General features: G+C 42.9%; 1 protein-coding gene across 1 annotated transcript in view; it reads left to right on the top strand.

Moving 5' to 3' along the window:
• LOC145404599 (uncharacterized) overlaps positions 1-26682 on the top strand; it is an 85397-nt gene that overhangs the window by 34221 nt on the left and 24494 nt on the right. Inside the window, exons 4-15 of the mRNA XM_080276117.1 lie at positions 933-1123; positions 7108-7302; positions 10147-10285; positions 11508-11642; positions 12739-12822; positions 13542-13692; positions 14363-14600; positions 18339-18466; positions 19002-19031; positions 19421-19547; positions 19975-20064; positions 20407-20659. Of these exons, the coding sequence (XP_080132243.1) occupies positions 933-1123; positions 7108-7302; positions 10147-10285; positions 11508-11642; positions 12739-12822; positions 13542-13692; positions 14363-14600; positions 18339-18466; positions 19002-19031; positions 19421-19547; positions 19975-20064; positions 20407-20659 (1761 nt within the window). The remainder of the gene's footprint in view (positions 1-932; positions 1124-7107; positions 7303-10146; positions 10286-11507; positions 11643-12738; positions 12823-13541; positions 13693-14362; positions 14601-18338; positions 18467-19001; positions 19032-19420; positions 19548-19974; positions 20065-20406; positions 20660-26682) is intronic.

Genomic DNA, 26682 nt, shown 5'->3' with positions numbered 1-26682 from the left:
ACCCTCCTTCCCTCCCCTTCCCCTCCCTACCTGCCCTGCCTTCTACACCATCCCCTCTTCTCTTGCTTGTCTATCCTCCCCTTCCTAGCTCCCTCTACCCTTCATCCTCCCTACCTCCTCTCCCTCTTTTCCTCCATCACCACCTTTCCTTTCCCTTCCCAGTCTCCCTGCATCCCCTCACTCCCTACCTTATCACCTCCCTACCTCCCTTCTCTTTCGTCCAGCCCCCTCCACTTTTTGACCTTCTTACCCACCTTTTCTCTCTCATCCCAGCTTCTTTCTCTTCCCTCTCGCTTCCCTTTATCACCCTCCCTTCCCCCTCCCTACACATCTTGCTTCCCCTCTCTTTCTTTCCCCATCAGCATCCTCCCCTTCCCCACCCCATTCTCCCTTTCTCTCTTCCCTCTCTCCCCTTCACCTCATTGTATATACATGTATTGGTTCCGTTTCTGTTTATGCCCGAAGTAGGTTCAAGGTGGGCTAAAGCAGTTGTAATCTTCCCAGTTACAATATGTGAGTATAGTTCTTCCAAAGACCGGTCCACCTAACATCATGGTGGCTCCAATAAATATCAGTATTTGGATATAACTCTTCCACATATAATTTTCAGTATGTGGATATTGTTTTTACAGATGTAAATCTCTTTTTGTACGTATACTTCTACATATAAATTTCAGTCTCTGTATAGAATTCTTCCAAGTATCAGTATGTGGGTATAACCCTTGCAAATGTAAATTTCAGTATACCGAAATAATTCTTCTACAGTACATATAAATTTCATTATGCATTTATATTCCTTTCTCTCTTCACAACTTTTTGCCTGTCTTTTTGCATCTCCCCTTAAAACTTATTTCCCCTGTTCTTTCATCCTTAAAAATCCCTCTCTTACTCGACCTTACCCTCGTTTCTTCCCCCCCCCCCTTCTCCTCTAGCGGAGCCCCGGCGAGACGTGGTGCTGGAGGGTCTGAACCACTGGGAGGAACACACGTGCCTGCGGTTCGTGCCTGCCAACGACACCAACCTGCCGCACCTACAGTTCCGGAAGCTGGACGGCTGCCGCAGCGGGGTGGGCATCGAGAGCTCCAGAGGCCAGAACATCTCCATCGGCGGCAACTGCAACAAGGTAGGGAGAGAGGGAGGGAGGGAGTTCTAAGGATGGATGATGAGACCGGGTAAATCTGTTTATTTATGTACCTTGATTTTACTGCATGAGGGCAAGGAGGGGTTGGTAGGGGCCGTTTTTTTTTTTTTTTTTTTTTTTTTTTTTTTTAATGTGTTCGTTTCTAGGTGCTGACTTATCAGCCGTACCCCTAAGTCCTCCTATGTACCACACATTCACATGTCACCACGTCGGCATTTATATCCACCGCCCATACTGAATACAGGCTTAACAATATCCTGTCCTTAGTGAATACAGGCTGTCTTATTCCGGACTGGTGTGATGGTATTAGTGGGGATGTTTTTATGACATGTCAGTGGGTCTCGTGGATGATCAGTTAAGCATGTCTCAAATAATTCCCAGCCCCAACCGCGATCGACTGCACGTCCACTCACACAAGAAATCACTCAATCTAACCACCTGACCACCAGCTCTTCCGATGTTGAGCTAGTCTGAAAAAATAAAAGAGTATTTGCTTGTTTGTGTGTTGATGTCCCTGCAGCAAAGTGTGGAGGGGTGATGGACGGTGGATGATGAGGTTTGTCTGGAAATGGGGTAACCTTTTTGGGGGATGGGGGGCATAGTATGCCCTTTTTTAATCTCTTGTAAATTACTGAGACAGAGTATGTCAGCAATACATGTGAGTAACGTAACAGAGAAATATATGTGAATAACATAAGAGAGAATATAAAAGTGCAAAGGGCATGATAAACCATTAAGAAAAAGTCCTTCTAATCCTACTATGTCACCTACAATACGGTCCTGTGTGTACTGATCTTAGTGTACCGTGAATTGTTCAGGATGAGGAAAATTGTGTACCCAGAAACTACAATAGGGTCGAGACTGTTGTATTTCCTGAATTAACAATTTCTTCACACAAGAGTATAATTTTTTCATGTCTGTTCATCTATCAGACGACGCATGCTGTTACCCCTTCAAAATGATGACTATTTTATTCTTGCTATCTCCAGACGATTTCTTTCTACATGTGATAGACTTCTAGTTCTTAAGGGGTTAATGAAGGCTGTATCAAACCCCGCCGTTTCGAAAAATCTGCCCTATGTAGAGCAAAATCTCCAGGAGATGGCAAGAATGAAATATAACTTAGGTCGATGGATCAAAAGATATAAGGATCACTTGAAAACCTGAGCTCATTCTGTTACTGAGTAACTACCCCTCCTCCCACCACAAAATGTGACTGACAAGGAATGGACTGCAATGTCCTGTGGCTTACTGCACGATGGAAGGAACTGAAGGAACAGAGGCAGAATTAGTGGCTGAGGAAGTGAATTTCAGGATAAGGACCTGGGGTGTTATAGGTGAATAACTTCTTCACTACGATAGCCTAGCTTATATTTTAATCACGCTGTTTTCAAACGACCATATTTACCTTAGGAGAAAGTTTTCGAATGGGGGATGTTAGATGCAACTTTCATTAACCCTGTCGCTACTAGAGGGCTCTCCTAAGTTGACGAAAGTCGTCTGGCGGTAACAGGAATATACATGATTATTGTATAACTGTATTAAGCGTGTGGCAAGGAAAACACGCAGACATTCCTCCATTCTCAAGGCTTTAATGACTCACTCCCAGAGGGATAACATTATCTGGTGTTAGCTGGAACAAAATGCCAGAGTTGTCCGTATCATAGACCTGATACTGTTGGGTTCACCGTCCCAGACACCGAGCATTATTGCCTCTTCCCGCCTCCTTCAGCACCATGATATTGCGCACCACATTACTCCATTCTTTTAATTAACCCTACCAATCTCTCACCCTACTAACTCTGCCGTCCTTTCTTCTCTCTTCCCCATTCCTCCTTCTCTCTTTTCCTTTCTTCTTCCTCTCTTCCTCACTTTCTTCTTGCTGTCTTTTTTCTGAGTTGATTCAATCATTCTACTAATCCTGTCCTTCTTTCTGCTCATCCCATTACCCCTTTCCATTTCTTTCTATCTCTTCCTTCCTTCTTCTTTCCTTTTTTTCTAGTCCATTCCTTCCTGTCACTTCCCCCGCTTCATCATCTGTCTTCTTTTCTTCTTCCTATCTTTCTCGCTTGCTACTTCCTTCTTATTTCCTTTCCCTCTTCTTCTCCCCACTCTGTTTCCTCCACTTCCTCCTCCTCCTCCTCCTCCTCTTCCTTTTCCTCCTCCTCCTTTTCCTCCTCCTCCTTCTCCTCCTCCTCTTTCTAAATACCAACCCCCCTGTCCTCCTTTCTCATCTATTTCACTCTCCTTCTCCTTCCTTCTTTCCTCTATCACTCTTTCTCTCGTAAACCTTGCTTTCTTCCCAGTGTCAACTCCATCTCTTCCATCATTTCATCTTTCTTTACCTTTCCTACTTCATTCCTCTTCCCCTCTCCCCTTCCATCCTCCTTCTCCTCCTCTTACCTTCATTTTTCTTCCATTTACATTCCACTCACAGCAGAGACGAGACACTGAAATATATAAGTATCAATTAATTTTTTGGCCTTCATGTCAGTCAGAAAAGATTAGAAATCTTCCCCGTTATCAGCTGTATCATAATGAAATTGAATTCAAAGATTTTGAAAGTTAATTGAAAAATAAAAAGTTAGCTTGGAAGGAGAGCTAATCGAACACTCATCCGGGAAATAGAATTTTCTCCTTCCCACTAGGAGGGGTTTGTTTGGAAAGTCAGAGTCAGTCATATCCAGCCATGGTCAGAGTAAGAATTAAGAGCCATAGTCAGCCAGAATCAGAGTACACAGCCAGTAAGAGTCATGCAGAGTCAGCCAGTCACATAGTTAAAGTCAGCGTCACTTACAACTAGAGTCAGTCAGAAAGTAAATATTTCCCTCCTCTTGAATGTTTTGGACTAAAGTTACCTAGCTTTGGGTCTTCACACCTTGCAATGTGTAATATGGATGTGCCTCTTATTTTATTATTTATTTGTTCGTCATTTTTACTCCGTTTATATGAATCATGAAGTACGACACATCGACATGAAGGCGAGGCAAGTGAGATGAGATGAGATGAATAGTAAAAAAGGAGTAGGATGAGGCTAGGTGAAGTGAGATGTACATTACAGAGGGAGTATAGCTGACAGGGGCGGGGCGGTGTCACATTCCATTTTAGGGTACATTGACCTAACAATAGCCAGAACACCAGTTTATGCGCCACACATCGGTGGAGAATTAATACATTAGCCTTGAACACAAACTAAAATAATTTAGAACTTTACTCTAAGTGTAAAAACTAACAAAGAAATTACAGACAAGTTACTTGCTTTTCCTCTCGGTCATTCAGTTTCTCGGTCGAATTTGTAATGCGTGATGACTTGGAAACAAACGAAAGTAATTTGAATATATGGACGCAATACATAAACTAACAAAGAAACTACCAGCTCAGGACTGGTTTCTTCCTCTCTTGGTTATTCATGTTCAAGCTCCAGCTTGTAAAGCGATAGTTACTTTCAGGAATTTTAGCGCAGACATCCCACTCCCACACAAACGCCCCACCCGTGCACACAGGCATCCCACCCACACACAGATACCCCACCCACGCTCAGACATCCCACCCACACACACAGGCACCCTCATCCACACACTGGCACCCCACCCACACATCACATCCCGCCCACACACAGACACCCCACTCACATCCTCACTACGACACAGGCACCCCACGACCAACCATACCTCCCTCCCCAGGCACACACAGGCAATCTACTGCCACACGTGCAGCTGCTTGGTGTCTGGGGAGGGGAGGGGTGAAGTTGAATCACTGGTGGATGGGGTCGAGTTACTTAGGCTATTGGCTGTGGTGACCATGGCGCTGCAGTGTGTCACTTCTGCCATGCTTGTAACTTTTTATCTATCACTTTTCCTCGCTCAGGTGGGCTAATTCTGTCACAGTTAAGACTGCAGTCCAATACCGTCCTTTTATTCGCATTCTCTCCTTATCTAGACGATTTTCTTCAGATTATGCCAGACTATTCGAATCAGAGGATCTATGTACCCCCTACCTAACTGAAATTGTCTGGTTCTACTAGAATAAAATCTACAAGATGTCATCAGAATGCTGAAGTTAGTGCACGTAATCTCCAACCACACAGACACACAGCATGCACAAAACAGAATGCTTTCAGAGAGCCCATACCTCTACCAACGCCAGAGAGATTTAAGATTTACTGCTGTATTGCATCTTTCCTACATGACAATCATTCCTACGGTCTTAGTCTGCCCCGTTACACAATCATAGAGATCGCATGCCTCATTAGCTTAGTAAAATTTTATATTTGTTCCTGTATCCGGATCTGAATCTACCCGAAAATCTAATAAACTCTTCCTTGATCCACCCTCCACCTATCCACAAAATTCAGGTGAAATTCAGTGAAAACGTTTTTGAGATACCTTATACGCAAACAAACACACAGGTGAATATATAACCTCTGTCCAGCTTCTTGATGGAGGTAAAAATATACTTCCTAATCCTAGTTTCTACTTCCACTTTCTGGAGTCCTTCCATCCGAAGTATTAGTGGGAATGATGATGATGATGACGATGGTAACAATATGTACCACACGTTTTAAGTACATTAGCGTGACTCAGTTAGTGCTGTTCTTTGGTACTGTCTACATGCTTCAGTGTTGGCGGGGAGTGGTGTTGTCAATATTGCCTGCGGTGTGCGTAGGTATTATGGTATTGTCGGTGTCGATGTGGTTGTAGTGTGGATGACTGGTGCTGGTGTTAATCTTATAGCCTGATCGAGATTATCAAATTCATCATAAGATGATCAGAGTTTTCATATCTATTACATAGAATGTAAGATGTAAGAAAAAACTGCATCATTTGTAATTTTTCAAATGCATTCATAGAGTTGCCCTATCATTCTGAAATGTTGAATGTAGGTAGTAGAGGCCAAGACGATCATATCACTACTGAATGAAAAAGGGTTAGGTTCCTAAGAGAAGTACTTTGCACGCAACACCGAATCCCACTTTCCGACCTTCACGGCAGACTACTTTACCTAGTGGAAATATAGTAGAGTGACATGAGAAAATATTAATGCTAATTACAAGCGAGCGAGCGCAGCGAGCGAAGCGATGTATGCCTATGTTCAGCTTGAGAAACTAGCGGCCCGACACGACCCGCCCCGGCCCGGCCTGACACGGCCAGACCACAGTGGTTTTCAGAGGCTGATAACTTTTCTACTATGCGAGAGAGAGAGAGAGAGAGAGAGAGAGAGAGAGAGAGAGAAGAGATTCTTTCAGCAGGTAGCAGATACATTCAGTAAATTATGTTTTTAACTATATATTTACTCATGATACCGCACAAACCCCTTGGAATCCCAGTTTTCCAAGGGAATGTACGGAAGGCTTCAATTGACCTGCTCTACTATGAAATCGAATTTAAAAATATATTCTGTTGTAATACTATGTTTTCTTGCATGAATTCTAACAATTTAATACTGGATATTAGGCTACGCTCATAATTTCACAAGACTGTTTTTTCTATGTTTAGGGGGTGAAATCAGCAAAGAGTAATCGCTCCATTTCTGGGTTTTATCATTCGATCAATAGCCAAGCATTTACCGACGGCAAGTTGGGAGCAGAGAATTGAACATTGCACGTGTGATAAATGCAACGGCGCCTCGCTATACGCACATCCAGAGAGAAACCGTGTGAGAGAGGAATCGTGAGAAACTATATATTTTAGCTCAATTTTTCTTCTGTTACTGTTCAAATACCTCACCAAAAATGTTGAAAGTTTACTCGAAGATGAAACTATGATGATAGGCATATGTATAAACGGTCGCTCGCTCTTCGCTGGTTCACAAAGCCCACTTTACTGGTAATAGCCTTTCTTACTACTTGTTTTGTGTCAGGGTGACAGGTTTGACTAACATTAAAGCCAACGTTATCCCTCTCATTATGGTGAGGTGACAGGAGGTGTGAAAGAAGCAACATAAATATTATCACTGTTATTTGACAGATGGGGATAGTGGTGCACGAGGTGGGTCATGCGGTGGGGCTGTACCACGAGATCAGGCGGCCGGACCGAGACAAACACGTTGTGGTGAACGAGCCCAACATCCTGAAGGAGGAACTCTTCAACTTCTACAAGCTGCACTGGCTGGACGTGTCCATCCAGTATGACCTCTCATCTGTCATGCACTACCACACTCTTGTTAGTATCATGCTGCTTCCTAGTGCACATTCAGAATGTTACAGATAATAATATGTCTTAATTTATGAATCTGTGTAACACTGTGGGAGCAACGGTGACCCGATGATAGTGTGTTCGTCTCGCGACCTACATGTATCCCAAATCTAGGTTTCGAAACCCAAGCGATGGAAGCCTTTCAAAGTAGGTATATCCTTTCACATGCTAAAATAATATGTTCGCACCTTGTCATTTCTACTGATAACACAGAGACTGGCGGACACAAGCCATTACAACGCCTGGACTTTCACATACATCACTCCCACTACAGACACCCTTCTCTATCCGTACTTTATCGTAGCAGCATATGGAATTTATTACGAGCGAGTGAGCGCAGCGAGCGAAGCTTTGTCTACGTTCAGCTGAGAAATTAGCGGCCCGACACGACACGGCCAGAGCGCGATGATTTTCAGAGGCTAATAATTTCTATTATGTGAGATAGGGAAGAGATTCTTTCAGCAGGTAGTAGAGACATTACATATATTTTGTTTCTAGCTACCTATATTTACTCATGTAACCAAAGAAACCCCTTGGAATCCCAGCTTTCCATGAGAATGTAGACTCGGTAAAAAAAGTATCGATGCACAACATTGACGAAACATTTTGGATCACGGTACGAAGGTCTCTGAAATATTTGTGTCCGACGTGTTGGGAGGTGTTGGGAGGTGTCATATAACGTCATCTGAGGTATCCCCTCGCTAAAATATAAATAAATATTCTGAACCTGCTACAGCCAAGCATAACAAGTTACCAACCCTCCCACACAGCCAGCACGTGAGTGAATATTTTCGGAAGACATCGAACCCTCTATGCACCGATACTTTTTTTTACCGAGTGTACCTAGGGCTTCAGTTAGACACTTCACCAGATCCTGTTTCAGAGGTCTGCCACTAGCTTCGCTTCCGTCGTCCAGCTCTGATGCGGGGTAGCATTGAAAAAGTAGCCAGTGCTTAATTTCTTTTTAATTCTGACACAAAGTAAAACACCCCGAAACATGTTTTACTCATCAAATTACTTAGTTGGCATGATATGCTACAAAGAAATTAAAGTATGGGAACCTATTGATTTTATGTTAGTGTCATTTTGTTAACTCAGCTTTCTTCAGTTTACTTCTCTCTGTAAGCATAACATAGAGACAAAACCTAAGCAATTTTACTAGAACCATCCATAAAGCAAGAAAACAGTGATTAGAATACTTGTCATTCGTTAGTATCCATAACAAAATAGATATGAAGCCACAGATTTGCCAGCACCTTTCGATATGCTGCCCTGCCTGACGTGCTACTCCCTTTTTCATCATGTGTTTTGAGCTTTCCCTTGTTGTGCCCCGAATATGGTCCACTTTTTTTTTTTTTTTTTTTTTTTTTAAGAAACTCCGTAATTCTAGAACGGTCCATTCTTTTAAATGTTTCCCTGAGTCCATTGCACAGTTTAGTAAGTGTACTACACCCAACTCGTCCCCACACTTGGCTTTGGTTAAAGTGTCGTACCGCGTTGCCGTTTTGTTTTGCTTAATATGGCTGATTCACTAACTAAGCATTCGTTAAGTACATAATTTTCAGTGGAACAGCTTACTTCTTTAAAGCATGCTAACACACACATCTAAGAAGTTCTGAAGGTAATCTCCTTTTACTAACTGCACACAATTTATTCAAATATATGTAAATAGACAACACACTATTTTAGTCCCCAAGCTTAGATTCTCTGAAAGCCTGGTTATTCTTTCTTTACAGGTATATATATGCACTTGATTGAATAGCAAAAAAGATTCCTATAAATAGCAACATTATTATTAACTTAGTATTACGTACATTTTCACAAGTCTTTAAAACCCCGCAAAAAAATATTTAATCCAGGCTGGGCGAAGCTATACCACCTGGTGGCACACCTCTGAAACAGGGTTTGGTGAAGCCTCTACTTGATATGCTCCCCTATGAAATCAAAATTTAATAAAAAGATTACTGTTGTAACACTGTTTTCTTGCATGAATTTTAACGATAACGGATTAAGTATCGGATATTAAGCTCATAATTTTGCATGAACGTTTTTTGCTGTCTAGGGCAGGGGTGGAGAGCGTCGGGCCTTCGGGCCGCATAAGGCCCGCAAGACCATTTGATCAGGCACGCTAGGCAATTCATAAATGCAGTTTCATAAATTCATGAACGAATATATATATATATATATATATATATATATATATATATATATATATATATATATATATATATATATATATATATATATATATATAATGTACTGGGCCACAGTTGATTTTAAGTTGATAATTTTGTATGGCCCTCGAATAATGTTAAAAATATCCTAATGGCCCTTAATAGGAGAAAGGTTCCCCACCCCTGGTCTAGGGAATGACATCAGCAAGGGTAATAACCCCATTTCTGAGTTGTATCATTCGACCAATAGCCAAGCGTTTACCGACGCAGTTCGTTGACACAGCAAGTCAGGAGCAGAGAACTGAATATTGCGCGTGTGATAAATGCTACAGCACCTCGCTATATGCACATCCACAGAGAAAACGTGAGAACAACGTGTGAAAGTGAATATTTTGGCTCAGATATCTTCTGTTATTGTTCAGCTACCTCACCAGAAATGTTGAAAGTTTACACCGAGATGAAATTATAATAAGCGTATATACAAACACTGTCTCACACGTCAGGTGCTCACAAAGTGCACTTTACTGATTCTATGATTATCACTCTCCTTCCAGTGACATGGTTCGGTACTGCAATGGACCTCTTAATTTACTGGTACAAACACAGTGACAATAACTCTTTCAACCTTGTCCTGCAGGAGTGGACGTCCAACGACCGAACAACAGTAGCGACGCGGGACCCTATGTTGCAGGGATTACTGGGCACGTGGAAGAAGGAGCAACAGGGCCTCTCACATCGGGATAGTCTCCTCGCTAACAAGATATACGGGTGTCTCGGTGGGTGAGGGGAAGAGAAGACAGGAGAGAGATAAGACAGCTGAAGAAGAAGAGAGATCGTATGAGGGAAGTGAGCTGTGGGAGGAGAGAGACGATAGGGTGATGGGAGTTAGCTGCGTGAGGAGAAATGAGAGGCGAGGAGAGCGATGGAAAGGGGAAGTAAACTGGAAGAGGAGAGACATGGGAGAAGAAAAATGGGTGGAGACAGGAGAGACATGGGAGGGGAGTGAACTGAACTGAGAACCGTGAGAGGAGATAGATGGGAGGGAGGAGCGAATTAAGCTTGGAAAGGGGGAACAACTAGAGAAATGGAAGTGGGAATGAGCTGGGAGAGAAAAGAGGAGAGAGGAGATAAACATGAGGGGAGAGGATGCTAGCTAAGCAAAGAGAGAGACGGGAGAGGAAAGGAGGAGTGGGCTGAGAGGAATAAGAGTGGAATGAATGAAAAAAAAATGATCACCTGAGAAACACGAGAAGAGATAATTGACTGTTTGGTTGCATAAGGAGAAGAGGAAAGGAGAGGAGAGGGGGAAGGAGATGAGAGGGGAGACGCAACGAAGTGGAATAAAGGGCTGAGAAAAAAGAGACAAGAAGTGTTAGATTGCAAGCACGTCTATGGCTGAGTGGGTGAATGTAAATAAATGTGGTGGAGGAAGAGCCGGGAAAGGCGAGAGTGAGAAATGAAAAGGAGGAGGACAGCTGGTAGGATTGTAGCTGGAGAGAAAGAAATGAGAAAGAGATAAGATTGCACAGATGGATGAGATCAGATAACAATGCCTCAAAGTTAAATGGAATCCGGTGCATAATTCAGCATTATCATAGTATGAAACATAATTAGAATATAATCTCCCCTGGACGTAGCTAGAGTTATGTATGAGACATAATAGGAGTAAAGGACTAACTCTGCTTTACATACAGTAGGTATTTATTGTTCTTGGGCTCACTATTTTTCATGGAAAAACTACCCCAAATGATAAAATCTTTTACTGAAAAGATATACCCCTTCTCTGTCCTTCCTGCTCATCGCGCTATATATAAACTCTTATGTTTCACCCCTAATCATACATGAGGAGGGTTCAAGTGAGGCCTAAACTGTTGTATATCATTAATAAACAACTTTTCAGAATCTGTGTATGGTTCATACATATGAACAGTTCACGGCATAATGATACTAAGACACGATACTGATTTTTCACTGATAATTTAATGTCCGTTCCCGTAGACGACTGGCTGGAGAAGTGTAACCTGAACCGCAACCCCTGTGAGAACGACGGGTACATGGGAAGTGAGTGTATCTGCGTGTGTCCACCCGGTACGCAAGGACGCACCTGCCAGAACGTAACGGGAGGATACTACGGTACGCCCTTTGTTTATCTGGAGAGGATTTCTTCGGTGTGGGGGAGCGTCCTTGCTTTGCTGTACTTGTCTTTGACTCACAGAATAGTTACGTTAGTCACAGTTTTTGCAATAACTTACAATAACAAACAGCCTCGAAAAGTCCAACAGGTCTTTTGCCGTCTGCTTTCCTTTGCATTTCTTTGTATGCTCCTTTTACTAAAATCACTGGCGTCTTACCCCTATTGGAAACTCCTTCCCATCCCTGCAAAGGATGGCAGTGAGAGAAATCTCCAAGCTGCTCTGTACTTAACACAGCTCATTAGCTCTCATAGCCATTCTTCTTCTGTTCCCAGTTCTCTCTCACTTATAAACTGGTCGACTCGCAGCTTCTATGTACTGTATCAGGAGGTCTTCCTCCTGTCACGTCAATCACCTCACTTTCAGTTATAGTAAGTTTTCATTACATGCCGCTGACTTTTTTGACGATTTTTTAATTCTTATGTTCAAAGCAAATCAATGGCAGGTTCACTATTAAGGTTCACTGCTGTTTACTACCGATTGGCAGTTTTTCCCACTTTACCAGTTGTAAGAAAATGAGGACTGTCCGTACTTTGCCACCCTATATTCCATCATTCTGGCCACATGTTTATACCGCTTTAGTGTGTGTGTGCTTCTCTCCATCTACTCCACGAATCCATACTGCTTACCCTCCACTCCTTCCGTACATATTATTTTAGATTTATCATTTTTCTTTTTCCATTTTTTTGACTGGGGATGAACCCATTCCATTCACTGACGTATTATTTGATTTTATTCTTGTTATCTTCAGGCAATTTTAGTTACCTCAGGATAGAGTTTCCGAGCTACAGTAGATATAAATAGGTTTTAGAAACCCTTTTACCAATAGCTTTAAGGAATCTTTTAACAACAGAGACCCTTCTTAACCTCAGTAATATCGTCTGGACATATAAAGTTCGTCCTCGGACAGAAGGGGTTCAACAAGTCGGTAACTGGTTATGAATGCACTGAGTACTTAGTTAATCCGTTTCTATTCCTCATTAAACATTCCTTCCTATTCTCAGTGGTGATTAAGGTATTTTGTGTTTTCTGGACAGACCATCTTAAGTCCACCTGCAGTATGGAAGTGACACAACCCACCATCATCACTTCACCCAACTACCCCAGCACCTACGACGAAGGTGGGTCATGCAGATTATATTTATGTTTTACCAAAACGAATGAGCAGATGTGCACAGTTATAGTCAGTACTCCTTCCATTCATCTAGGATTGCAGATTAATGAAACAAGAATACAGGCTTTCTCACCCCCTTCAGTAATACTGCCTAGTTTAACAAGGGCCTTATTAGGTTTGCCAGTTTCGATATAGGGTAAAAAAAAAAAAAAAAAAAAAAAAAGAAAAAAAAAGAACTAGTCGCATCTGTGCCTATGAGGTAGTTTCGTAACTTACCATATAAATTGAGATTCATCATCGGTGTTAATCTAAATCTGATGCACAGCAGCTGCCCGTCATACCTCAGCAGAATGGATTGGTCAGGGATCTGACATTACAGGGAGAGACTTAAGGTCTCCATTCACCTTTTCAAAGAAAGTAGTGTTTTTTTTTTTTTTTTTTACCTGTGTGATATTAACCATCATAACTTTAAGCAAACTCCTAATTAACTTACAAATACTATTTACGTTTGATTTAAAGATTTTTTTTCCTTTCCCCTTTTTCCTGGAAATTCGACGGTTGCATGTCGTACTGCAGGGGAGAATGTCCTATTATTTTGCTTTTCAGTTACTCTTCGTTGGTGCTCCTTCCTTTTCCTGGCTTTCCATCCCTGCTTCCTCCATATCATGTTTCCGTCCCTGCATACCATGCTTCCCAGTAGCTCATGTCTCCCTCTCTCTCGTCTAGGTACTTGGTGTGTGTTCCGTATTGAGGCCCCAGAGTGCCAGGCGCCGCAAATCACTGTTCTCGATTTCCAATTGGGCCCGAGGGACTTCAGGGACTACTGCTTCTACGACTACCTCGAGATTCGCAACGCTTCACTGCACGACGGATTCCTGTGAGTTTTGATGGGCTTCCTTCTGCGTTAGTTTCGTCATGGGGGAAATTTCACCCTTATACAGCTTATTTCACGGAGATCAGTGGCAGAATAAACCAATATTATGACTCTACTTACTTTTCATAGCACTTCTTCGTGACCAGCATTATGCTGCTTCATCGAGATCTGCAACCATCGCTTCATGACGGGTTCTTGTAAGTTCTGGGGTACTGTCACACGCCATTCATTATAGTTCGTTAGCCCAATCATGGCGGAAGTTTTCGTTCCTTGTGCTTCTTATTTCACGAAGCTTAGTGGCAGACTGAGGCAATGCTAAGGTTTTACATCCTTTCCACAGCACTTCATCGAACTAGTACTGCATTCTAATGTTAATCCCTTGTTACACACCAGCATTCAAGATTGTGCGATGGTTGTTTTAGACAAAGTTAATAAGTCCCTCTTAAGCTAATTAAAATCTGGTAGCAATATAAATCCAATACAAAAGGCGTCCTCTAGCTGAAGGACTTAAATGAGTACACACCTGTCATGACTCGACTTCAGTAATGATATTGTTAAATCTCACATACACAAGAAGATTTAACATTGTGCTCCACCTAACGTCAAGCGATCTTATATACCTGAGAATGAGTCAAGGGAGCCTGAGAGTGTTGATACCCTCTTCTTCCCCCAGGGTGTGTGGATCGGAGGCGGAGCATGGCACCACCTGGACCTCCACCTTTAGCACCATGATCGTGTACTTCAAGGGCGAAGGGGGTGGCTTCAGGGGATTCAAGGCCTCCATCAACTTCGTGTCTATCTCCGGCTGCTGCAGGTCCTACTCCAACGCCACCTTGGCATACTTCCTCAACACCCCAGGCTACCCCAACCCATACACCGCCGCCTTTAACTGCTCTTACTCGCTTCCTCAGGTACTTCAACAAACATGTTTGGCTCTTTGTCATAGTATGTATTTCGTTGAGCATTTGCCACTCTGGTAAGTACGAATATCCTCCACTGAACTCTGACGTAAGATATGTTTTGCGCATTTTAAGACACCCATCTGAGGTACCCTAAATCAGTGATACTCAACCACAGTGCATGATGCACCCTGAGGTGCATAACATTTTATTAAAGGTTCATGAAAACTAATAGGGTGTATCGAGATGTGCATGGCACAAACAGTGCGTAACATTGCACAGAAAGAAAGTAGCATTATAGAGAAAAATGTTGTATATGTACTATGACACCATAAAAACTGTATAGTTCAGTATTATAATTATTGACCGTAAGAATATGCTGGTGGGTTACCTTCGGAAAGTAGCACGATCATTGAGTGGCTGTCCCTGCTCACAAAATATCGCACAATGCTGGATATTAAAACTGATGAGCATTAGCATATACTGTAACTTGAAATTACTACACAGTATGATCCTTGAATGGTAAAGTTGGGAATGTGAAGGTGGATGGAATAGTTGGTGAGTGGGGTGTGCCTGCTGAGATAGATGAGAATGGGAGTGCGTCAGTGGACATTTGTGCTGGGAGGGGGTTGGTGATAGCCAATACCCTCTTCAGGCATAAAATGATCCACAGGTATACATGACAAATGATGAGAAGGGTGGGTGGTGAACTGAATGAAAGGAAGGCAATGATTGATTATGTGTGTGTGGATGAAAGGATGCGAAGATGTGTAATGGATGCAAGAGTTTATAAAGGTTGGGGAGTTGGACTTTCTGACCACTACTTGGTGGTGGCCAGAATTAGAATTCAAGTAAGATGGAGGAATAGAAGAAGGGAAAGACGAGAGGAAGGAGTAGTTGCAAGGAGAGTGGAAAGGTTACGAGAGGATGAGAAAAAGGCAGAGTATAAGAGAGAAGTGGAGGAACGATTGGGCAAATATGAATTGGAGCAGATGGGAGACGTGGAAGGTGTGTGTAGGATATTTACAGAAGAAATATGTGCAGCATGTGATGTGGTGTGTGGAAGGAAGAGAAGACGGAGGGGGGTGCAAGGAACAGCGTGGTGGACTGAAGAGGTGAGACAGGCTGTGGCACAAAAGAAGAAAGCATACAATGAATGAATGAATGAGAAATAGGGGCGTTGAAGAAGTTGAGAGGCGGAAGAGAGAGTTATATGTAGAAAGAAAGAGAGAGGTGAAAAGATTAGTAAGAGAGAGTAAGAAGAGAGTGGATGAGGAATTTGGAAGGAATTTGAGTGTAAAGTGGAGGGACTGTAAGAAAATGTTCTGGAAAGAGGTGAAAAGAGTAAGACAGGGTGGAAGTGAAGTTAGCAGGGGAGTGAAAGATAAAAATGGTAGATTACTAGTGGAGAAGAGAGAAAAAGTGAGCAGATGGAGAGAACACTTTAAGGAATTGTTGAACATAGAGGATGGAAGTAATGCGAGTATAAGTGGCTGGGGAATGGCTGGGAGAAGGAGAGAGGTGAGAAGACAGGAAGAAATCAGTAGGATAGAAGTTGTGGAAGCAATGAAGAAAGTTAAATCGGGGAAAGCCCCAGGAATTGATGGAGTGTGTGGTGAAATGCTGAAGCATGGGGGAGAGATAGTAGTAGAATGGATGTGGAAGATGTGCAGATTGGCCTGGGAGGAAGGTAGAGTCCCGGAGGATTGGAAGTCAGGTATAATTATTCCCTTGTACAAGGGAAAAGGGGAAAAAGAAGTGTGTGGTAATCATAGGGGCATTTGTCTTCATAGTGTAATAGGAAAAGTGTATGGTAGGATACTTATTGACAGAGTTAGAGAAAGAACAGAGAAATTAGTTGGAGAGGAACAGGGAGGCTTTAGGAAGGGAAGAGGTTGTGTAGATCAGATATTCATTCTTAGATCTTTAGTGGAAAAGTTTCTAGAGAAGGGAAAGAAGTTGTATGCGGATTCATGGATTTGGAGAAAGCATATAACAGGGTGGATAGACAAGGATTGTGGAAAGTGTTAAGAATATATGGAGTAGATGGAAAGTTGTTGAATTCTGTGAAGAGTATGTACGATGGTGCGAAGGCTGCAGTGCATGTGGATGGTGAGCTAAGTGAATTATTCTCTTTGAAAGTTGGTTTGAAACAGGGATGTGTCATGTCTCCATGGTTGTTCAATCTGTACATGGATGGGGTAATAAAAGAGGTACAAGGTAGGGTAGTGGATGTTGGAGTGGCCCTGGTGAGAGAGGATAGTGTTTGGAAACTCCCTGCACTGTTGTTTGCAGATGATACTGTGTTGTTGAATGAAGACAAAGGGGAGCTGCAAGGCTTGGTGGATGAGTTTGGGAGAGTGTGTAAGAAACGGAATCTAAAGGTGAATGTAGGGAAGAGTAAAGTGATGGTCCTTGAGAGAGGTGAAGTCAGTGAATGTACAGCGAGGTTGGATGGTGAGGAATTGGAAAATGTGAGTACGTTTAAGTATTTGGGTAGTGTGATGAATAAGGATGGAGGGTTGGAGGGTGAAGTGCTTGAAAGGGCACAGCAGGGAAGAAAGGTTGCTGGTTCTTTGAAAGCAGTGATAAGAAACAGGGAAGTGAGCATGGAAATGAAAAAGTTTCTACATGACAGTATTGTGATACCAACTCTAACGTACGGAAGTGAAGCTTGGACGTTGTTGGAAGGACACAAGTCAAGAGTGAGAGCAGTAGAAATGAGTTATTTAAGAGGAGCCTGTGGAGTCACATGGAGAGACAGGCTGACGAATGAGGATATAAAGGAGCGTTGTGGTGTGGATGTGGATGTGATAGGAAGCGTTATGAGGAACACACTGAGGTGGTTTGGCCATGTGGAGAGGATGGAGGGTGAAAGACTGACGAAGAGAGTGTATGTGAGTGAGGTGGAGGGGGGAAGAGGGAGGGGGAGGCCGAGGATGAGATGGAGGGATGGGGTGGAGAGGTATATGAGAGAGGGGGGTGTGAGTTGGGAGCAGGGCAGTGAAATGGCTGGGGACAGGGCGACTTGGAGGCGATTTGTTTGTGGCCACCCCAAACGGGATTGAGGCGTCTGGCAATAGATAGATAGATAGACAGATGATCCTTGAAGACGAATATAGGGACAACTGTACCACAGCACAGAATCACCTCTGTTCCTACACATTACTCAACATCTGAAGGCATTTTCTGCTAACTAAATTAGGTAACTATGTTTTATTTTATCTGTACTTATGTAACCAATAAAGGGCCACATGGCGATGCTGCTGGTTAAGGCGCTCCAACTGGACGTGGCCCGTAAGAGTTCGAGTGCTAAGAATGGTTGGAATTTATTACTCACATAATACTTCTCAGGGCCAGTGCCTAGCCTCCTACCTTAAATGTTTTGGCTTAGCCCCGGAGCCCTATGCTCCTGATGTGTCAACAGTGGCCACGTTAATGGACAGATAAATGTGAGGTATCATATTATGCATTTTTTGAGACTTAATTTTGGAAACTACGAAAATGATATATAGTATCTTAAGGCCTGACTTAGGAATGTATGAAGGTAATAAAAGGCACCACATTCATGCAGTCATTTGGGTATCAATATCACTTGCTCTGAAATAAACATTTAATTATAAATTTGACATATTGGTAAGTAGCTGTGTAGTTACCAGAAACCTGTTGTGTTGAATAGCATCATACTGCATTAGCTAAGGAGAATGTTAACAAGAGGCCCTCTCCTCCCTTCCTTTCTGGTGAGGGCAGCAAGACGCGCCGGCGCAGCTAGTGGTAAAAGTGGTACGGCAGGGAGGAAAGGACACCAACGCACCGCAATGGACATGCACACTTATACTCTGCCAACCACACGGACGATGCCGCAGGTACGGTACGCAGTGGCCACGGAAAAAACAAACCACGGTAGGGAGGCGACCACACTCATAATGTGGCTCAATATTAAGAGTATAGTAACTTTTTTTTCACATATTTCCTGTTACATGCTTCGGTAGGGTAGCACAGGAAAACTGGAGAAACGAGCCTCATTCACTCACTTTCAGTCTCTCACTTGTCGTCTGTAGTAGAAGGGAAAAAACCCAAGTCGAAAGATTCAATACATAATGTTACATTCATATTAGAGAGATTTCCATAATTCTCTACAACACTATGTAGCAAATTATATCACCTGTCAGTATATGATAATTCAGAATTATATTTGTATAAAAGGCAACCACCCAAGACCAACTTTCGGACCATGCACAGCTAATTACAGTTAGAATCTGGACAGGACATCACAATTTGATAAAGGTTATCATCAAATTCACTTATCGCTGGCACTGATCAGAGCCGAAGCAGAATAGAAAAGTTAGAAGACCTCGTAAGGCAGGAAAAGGAAGGTGGAAAAAAAAGATGTAATGTGGACGACTAGAACAGAAGGCGAAACGGAAGGAGCAGCTACAGGAAGTTGAGAAGGATTGTATATATGACTTGGATGATGATGATGAGTCTCTTAAATAAAAGCTAAACGGATAATGTGAGGTAGGTCAAAATTTGGTTGGAGTAGCAGACTGTGGTGTAGGTTACAAGCAGAATGTCTTATATCTCAGGTACTGTTCAGAGCTGAATCAGAAGACGAAAGTGAGACGGTCGCACAGGGGAGAGAGGGAAAGCTGGGTGGAAAGCCGTAATGTGGGTGACTTGAAGCGCAGGAGACGGAGGGGAAGGAGGAGCTACAGGAAGTTGAGGAGGGTAGGATGGATAGATGTAGAAGAACGCGTGGAAGAAGAGGATAAAGATGGTGATGATGATGGTGATGATGGCAGTGTTAATGATGATGGTGCTGATGGCTGGAGTGTGATACTGCCCAACGTTGCCTCCCCCCACCTACTACAGTACCTTGGTGACTCCGAATCCTCCTTCAGGTTAGAGGGCGCCGCGTACCAAGTGTCATTCTCTCTCAAGCAGTCTCCATGTCACCAGGTACTGTTCCTTGCACATAAATTATATCCCATAGAGCAAACGCTGATTCACACACACACACACACACACACACACACACACACACACACACACACACACACACACACACACACACACACACACACACACACACACACACACACACACACACACACACACACACACACACACACACACACACACACACACACACACACACACACACACACACAAATATGCACATAAATAATGGGAGAAAAAAATACATGAATATAAGGCAAAGTTCTTCTATGCATATGTACTAGTATGATTATATTACCTAAGTATGGATATAGCAGTCCAGTTTAGCAAAGAAAATTATGATGTCTCAGTCTATTAGTTTAACTAGTCCTTGATGTTGCTAAAGTAATTCATGTCGTTTCTTAACTATCTTTCCCTTGTCCACCAGATGCTGTTTGTAAACCGTTCTGACCCCCGGGGTAGAGTGAGGGTGAAGGCGGAGGAGGAGGAAGTGCTGCAGTGCGAGTGGTGGTTCCAGGTGAGAGCTGCACCGAAGAACACGATGGGTAGTGAACACTGCCACCTGTATCACCGCTTTATCCACTTTAATCCGGCTAAGCATTATTTGAAATTTAGGGTATTCTTGTTTCTCTCCAGACGAAAGGATTAAAAACGCCTTTTCTTCTGGGGAGAGGGTTACTTTCGCTTGGCCACTCTATCCTGGTGACATTATCTCAACACTTGTTAAAGCAGTATTGTCACACAGGTCTTTGCAGTCGTAGTAGTCATTTAAAACCACCAGAAAACAGGGAAATGCTGCCGCCAATGTCGCATTAAAAAAACTGTAATTACCATTGTTCCTTTAACCCTCGCTCTTCAGGCACCTCGTGGGGGTCACATCAGGTTCACTGTGGAGGAGCTGAGCCTCCCTCCTGACGAAGACTCTTATCTGGCCGTGAACGAGGCGGGGGAGGCCAGCTACCCCGCCCAGACCACCCGGGTGTACCAGCATGGAGGGGTGGGGGCTCGAAGGCAGGATACGCCGCCCCCTCTCGTTTCCATCGACCACGAGCTTAGTGTGGTATTGCAGGGGATTGGCCCGAACACCTCTCTCACCTTCAAGTATGAGCTCTGTACGTAATGAACACTCATAGATCCTTCTCACCTTGAAGAATGAGCTATGTAGGTTATGCAGTTAAAGACAAATACACACCACTCCCACGTTCAAGATGAGCTATGTGGGTTATGCAGTCATACGAGTACATGCAAGTCTGTCTCACCTTCAGGTATGAGCTCTGTAGGTTATGCCCAGTCATAGATAAGAGTAAATGCACATTTGCTTCATTTTCAAGTGTGAGCTTTGTAGCCTACGTTACGTAATGCACTGTCATAGACATAACAGTAAATGCGCACCTTTCTCGCCTTAAAGTACGAGCTCTTTATAATATGCACAGTCATATACATATAGGTAAATGCCTATCTCGCTCACCTTCAAACATGATCTCTGAATATAATGCACATCCATAGACATATGGTAAATGCGCATCTTTCTTATCTTTCGGCAGGGGTTCTGTAGGTATTGCATTGTCACAGGTAAATGCAGATCCCTCTCACATTCAAAAATGAGCCCAGTACGCCATGCATAGTCATAGACGAAGAGATAAATGACCATTCTAGCGCTTATTGAAGGTTTAAATGAATCCTTCTGCTGTTCTTTTGTATTTCTTCCAAAGTTAAAAATTATTTAGTCATTTAACCGACACAAAAGACAGTTTTTGTGTGTACTCCAAAAATTTTGATATTCATGAAATTTGAAGCTGAAAATTTTTACCTTTAATTTTCACATATGATCCATGTTACTCCAGTGAAACCGTGTTGCCTATGAGGTTTTTGCGGATTTCTGTGGCTTTGTTTGTTACCTGAGCATTTTATTGGTGGTGGTGAATGTGTGTTCAAGAGTGCAAGATATGTGATGATGGCACTGTGTGAAATAGAGATGAAAGGGTGTGAAGTGGAGAAGTGGGAGGGTATGAAATGTGTAAGATCGGGCATGATTGGACGAGGAAGATGCAAGGAAGGAGTTACTTTGTTGATGAATGAGGTGTGGCAGAGTGGAATGAGGGATTACAAATGTGTCAGCTCGAGATGTATGTATGTCAAGGCCAAGTTTGAGAAGGTGGAAGTGGGAGTGATTGCAGTGTGTGCACCGTGTGATGGCAGGAGTAAGAAAGAGAAAGACAGGTTTTGGTACGAGCTGGATGAAGCAGTGGCAGAAATATCCAGGAGCTATAAAGTGATCGTAATGGACGATATGAATGGAAGAGTAGGCATTGGTCCTGAAGATGACATAAAGGGTTGTAATGGAGCACCAGGAGAAAATGATAATGGGAAGCGACTGCAGGATATGTGTCAGGAAAGGAGGTTGTGCATTTGTAACTCGTATATCAAACAGGAAGATGCACATTAATATACATGGTATGAAGGGAACGGGGATCGTGTTGAAAGGAACCTGATTGATTACGTGCTAGTAGAGACGTCGATGCTGGGAATGGTTGCTGATACAAGGGCCGTGAAAGGACGATGTAGAGGTCTGTAAGATCATATGATTGTGGTATACAAGATCAAGCTTAGAGGAGTGCGGTGGACTAGGAGAGAGAGGAACAGTCAGGGAGAAAGACTAAAAGTCGAGAAGCTTAGGATCAAAGGAATGACAGATGAATACTGTACAGGACCAAAGTAGGGGAAGAGGTGGAATCTGTGAATTGGAATGAAATGGATCTGCACAGCCTGTGGAATGCTTATAGGGATTGCTTAGTTAGGAATGCCAAAGCCGTGAGAGGTGTGGCAAGAGTAACAACAAAAAAGAAAGGTACGGAATGGTGGGATGAAATGATTAAGAGAACAGTGGAGGAAAAGAGGAAGATGTGACTAGAGTGGTTACAGAACAGGGGTTCAACTGAAATAAAAATGAATATATTGAGAGCAAGAAACACGTAATGAGACTAGTGAAGAGGAAAAAGGAGGTAAATGATGATCTAGAAAAAAAAAAAAAAAAGGAATGCAAACTGCTCTGAAAATAGGAAGTTATTCTGGAAAGAGGTGCGGAAGTGTAGAAGCGTCAACGGAAAAAAATGTGAAAGTGTGAAGGATGTAAGTGGTAGATTATTAACCCATGGGGATGAAATAAGGACCAGATGGAAAAAATGTATTGAAAGCCTGATGAATTAGAACAGATAGAGCAGAGGAGCTGTAAACATGACTGGTTTTGGTGCTAGGAAACGTGACACTCGCACAGGTGAAGAACGCCGTGAAGCGGCTGAAAATTGGGAAAGCAGCTGAGGTTGATGAGGTGTATACGTAGATGATTAAGAGCGGAATGAAGTGCTTGCTGGTGCTATGTAAGAAGGCATTGATGAGTGAAACTGTGCCAGCAGAGTGGAAAAATGCTGTGATTGTACCCCTTACAAAATAAAGGTAGGCGAAGTGAGTGCAAGAATTATTGTGGCATAAGTTTATTGAGTATTGTAGGGAAGACATATAGACAAAATAAGAGAGATATCAGAAGTCCTAGTGAATGATGAACAGAGTGGCTTTAGGAGTGGGAGAGGATGTGTGGATCAAATATTTGCAGTGAGACAGTGGAGAAGGCTTGTGTGAAGGACTATAAGGTATTTATGGCATTTATGGATCTGAAAAAGGCATGCAAGAAAGTAGACAGAGAAGGATTGTGGAAGGTTTTGCGCATGTACGGTGTAGATGTTAAGCTGCTAGGTGCCGTCAGGAGTTTTTATGATGGTGATGAGGCATGTGTAAGGGTAAATGGGCATCTAAGTGAATGGTTCACGATCAATGTAGGCGTGCGACAGGGCTTTGCGATGTCCCCATGGTGGTTCAAGATATTGTATATATGGATGGAGTGATGAGAGAAGTAAAAACACGAGTAATGGAGAGAGGGATGGAGTTGGTAATGAATGGTGATGGATAGAATATCTCAAATTTGTTGTATGATGATGAAGTGCTACTTGCAAATATCGGACATGAGCTTGGTAGACTAGTGCAGTGTTTTGCTGATGTCTGTGGCTGCAGTGGCTTACCCAGGAAGTTGAAAAGGGGGGGAGGATAACAGTGCAGCCCGTGACGTTGGCGAGCGCAGCGAGCCCGTACAGTTGGGGGTTGGGGGGGGGGTTGCTGTAAGGCCCCCCCCCCAGATAAAACTTTGCATTTTGGCGAATTTTATAATCATTTTGAGGCCATATGGAATGGATATATGACATAATTATAGCATATTCTGAAGTCATTTTTAAGCGCTCTGTGCCACTGAATTATGATTCAGTCCCTCCAATAACCTTATACTACTAAAATTCAAGCACTTGCATTTCGATCAAACAACTTTACAACTGTAATAAACTATTAAGTTAAATATATATATATATATATATATATATATATATATATATATATATATATATATATATATATATATATATATATGCAAAAGGGGGGGTCCATGGCCGTATGCCCCCCTTCCCCCTCGGTACGCCACTGGTCTGTGAGCGTCGCGCCTTGAGAGTAAATGTAGAAAAGAGTAAAGTGTTGGTAATCGAGAGAGAAGGTGTCTCCCAGTGTGATGTTACAGTGAATGAAGAGAGAGACTGGAAATGGTGAAAGAGTCCAAATGCCTGAGTACACTGATAGAAAAGAGAGGAGAATGTGCAACAGAAGTGGAAAGTAGAGTGACACAAGGAAGGAAGGTAGCTTGTGCAATGAAGGCCTTGATAAGAAACATAGGCTTGAGTGTTGCAGCTGCACGAGCTTTACATAAAGGAGTGTTAGTAACAACTTTAACATATGGATGTGAGACTATGGTGTGCCATGAAAACGAAAAGTCAAGAGAGCAGTGGAGATTGGATTCCTGAGGAATGTATGTGGAGTACAGTGGACACCAGAATAGAAGAGAGTGTACTGAGATGGTATGTTCATGTGAAGGGAATGGATAACAATAGAGTGGTGAAAAAGATTTATCATGGCGAATTTGAAGGAGAGGCAAAGTGGACCAAGGAGAAGGTGGAGGGATATGGTGGATGAGTGTGTGAGGAATTAAGATATGGAAGTTGGTGAGGCTAAGTGACTGACAAGAGGTCGAGCTGGCTGGATGAATATTGAGAGAAGAAGTCCATGATCAGGGATCTGGCACCCCTTTTAATGTGACAGCGTTCGGATTGACTCCATCGGATACGTTCATGTGAAGCTACAGAATGTGGTGAATGTTTCTGGTGTATCAGATAGAACCAGGATACCGGGGGCTTGAATGATGAGTGAATGGAAGTGTGACCCATTGGAGTGGGCAAACTTAGGCTGTCTGGACGTTGCTACTCCTCACCCTGCCCTAGGGTGGGAAAAGAGGTCCAGATGATGATGATGATGTATTTTATTTGTGTTTTAAGTTACTACTTGCCGTATATATAAAGCAGCTACGACCCAAGTGCGTGAGTGGTTCCGTTGTATAAAGGTATGGGTAATAAGTATAAATGTACTAGTTTTAGGGGTATAAGTTTATTGAGTGTTGAAGGTAAGTGTATGGCAGAGTGTTGATTAAGATAGTTAGAGAGGGTACTGAGGGAGTGATTGGTAGTGAGCAGTGTCGTTATAGGAGAGGGAAAGGATGTGTGGATCAGGTGTTTGCCGTGAAACAGGTGTGTGAAAAGTATTTGGTAAAAGGTAAGGATGTGTTTTTGGCGTTCATGGATTTAGAGAAAGTGTATGTTAGGACTGATAGAGAATCTTTGTGAACTACTGTGAGACTGTATGGACTAGGTGGTAGGTTGTTAAAAGGAGTGAAAAGTTTTATGTAAATAGGAGAGCGTGTGTCACAATGTAAAATACTGTGAGTGATTGGTATAAAGTGAGAGTGGGGCTGCAGCAGGGATGTGTGATGTCGCCTTGATTTCTTAATATTTATATGGATTGTGTTGTAAGGGAAGTAAATGTGACAGTGCTAGTGGAGGTCTGAGTCTGCTGAATGTTGATGATAGAGAGTGGAATCTGAATCAGCTGCTGTTTGCGGATGCTGCTGCATTGGTGGCTGATCCGAAGGAGAGATTGAGATAGCTGGTGGAGGAGTTCGGAAGCGTGCATGAAAGGAGGAAGCTGAGAGTAAATAAGAATAAGAGTAAAGTGATAAAGTGTGCGAGGTTGGTATGTGGAAGGTGGATGAATGTAGCTTTGAATGGTGAGTTGCTTGAGGAGGTAGAGTGCTTTCAGTATTTAGGGTCACATGTTCCAGGGGATGGAAGAATAGATGTAGAGGTGAAGTTCAGAATGAATTAAATTGGAAAGTGTTGGGAGGAATGAAAAACGTGTTTAGAGGTCGCTTGCTTAGAACAGATGTAAAGAGAAGGCTGTATGAGGATGTAGTGGTGCCGACTGCATTATATCGGACTGAAACATGGAATATGGGTGTAGCAGAGAGGAAGAGTTTGAACATAATGGAGAAAAGTGTCTGAGGAGTACGTGTGGAGTGACTCGTATGGATCAAGTGAGAAATGAAGTGCGAAGAAGTGGACTAATGCGGGAGATGGCTGATTGAGCTGAACAGAGAGTGTTGCAATGGTCTGGGAATATGGAGAGAATGGATGAAGAGCGACTGGTGAAAAAGATAATTGGATCGGATGTGAGAGGTGTAAGGCTGAGAGGAAGACCACGAATAGGATGGATGGACAGTGTAAAGAGAGTGTAGATGCGAGAGGGATGTCTGTAGAGAAGGGAAGAGTGGTTACGCATGGTAGGAATGCCTGGAGAGAAATTGTGAATGAAGAAATGTTGATGCGGTCCCGAGGGGATATTCTCCCACATTAGGTCTGATCAGCTGATCAGGTCAGGTGCGGGTAAAGGGATGGGTCTATTATGATGTGGCAGGGGTAAACCATCTCTGCTATCGGGCCCTGCTGCAGATATCGCTGATTGCACTGTGCAGTTGACTCTCATGCTGTGTGGTGCAGTGAGGATCTGTCCGTTCTCCCCTTGGGGCTAAGATACGAGTAAATGTGTGTGTGTGTGTGTGTGTGTGTGTGGATGAGTAAATTGGGAATGTCGTTCCGTCTCGGCTACCTCCCTTTTTTTGGGGGGAAGCAGCCTAAGTATGTAGATAGATAAACAA

The sequence above is a fragment of the Coenobita brevimanus genome, chromosome 64 (genome assembly GCF_032717465.1).
Source record: "Coenobita brevimanus isolate Jiangsu-jjx chromosome 64, ASM3271746v2, whole genome shotgun sequence".
NCBI classification, from domain to species: Eukaryota; Metazoa; Arthropoda; class Malacostraca; order Decapoda; family Coenobitidae; genus Coenobita; species Coenobita brevimanus.
This window is presented reverse-complemented; position numbering and strand designations above follow the sequence as displayed.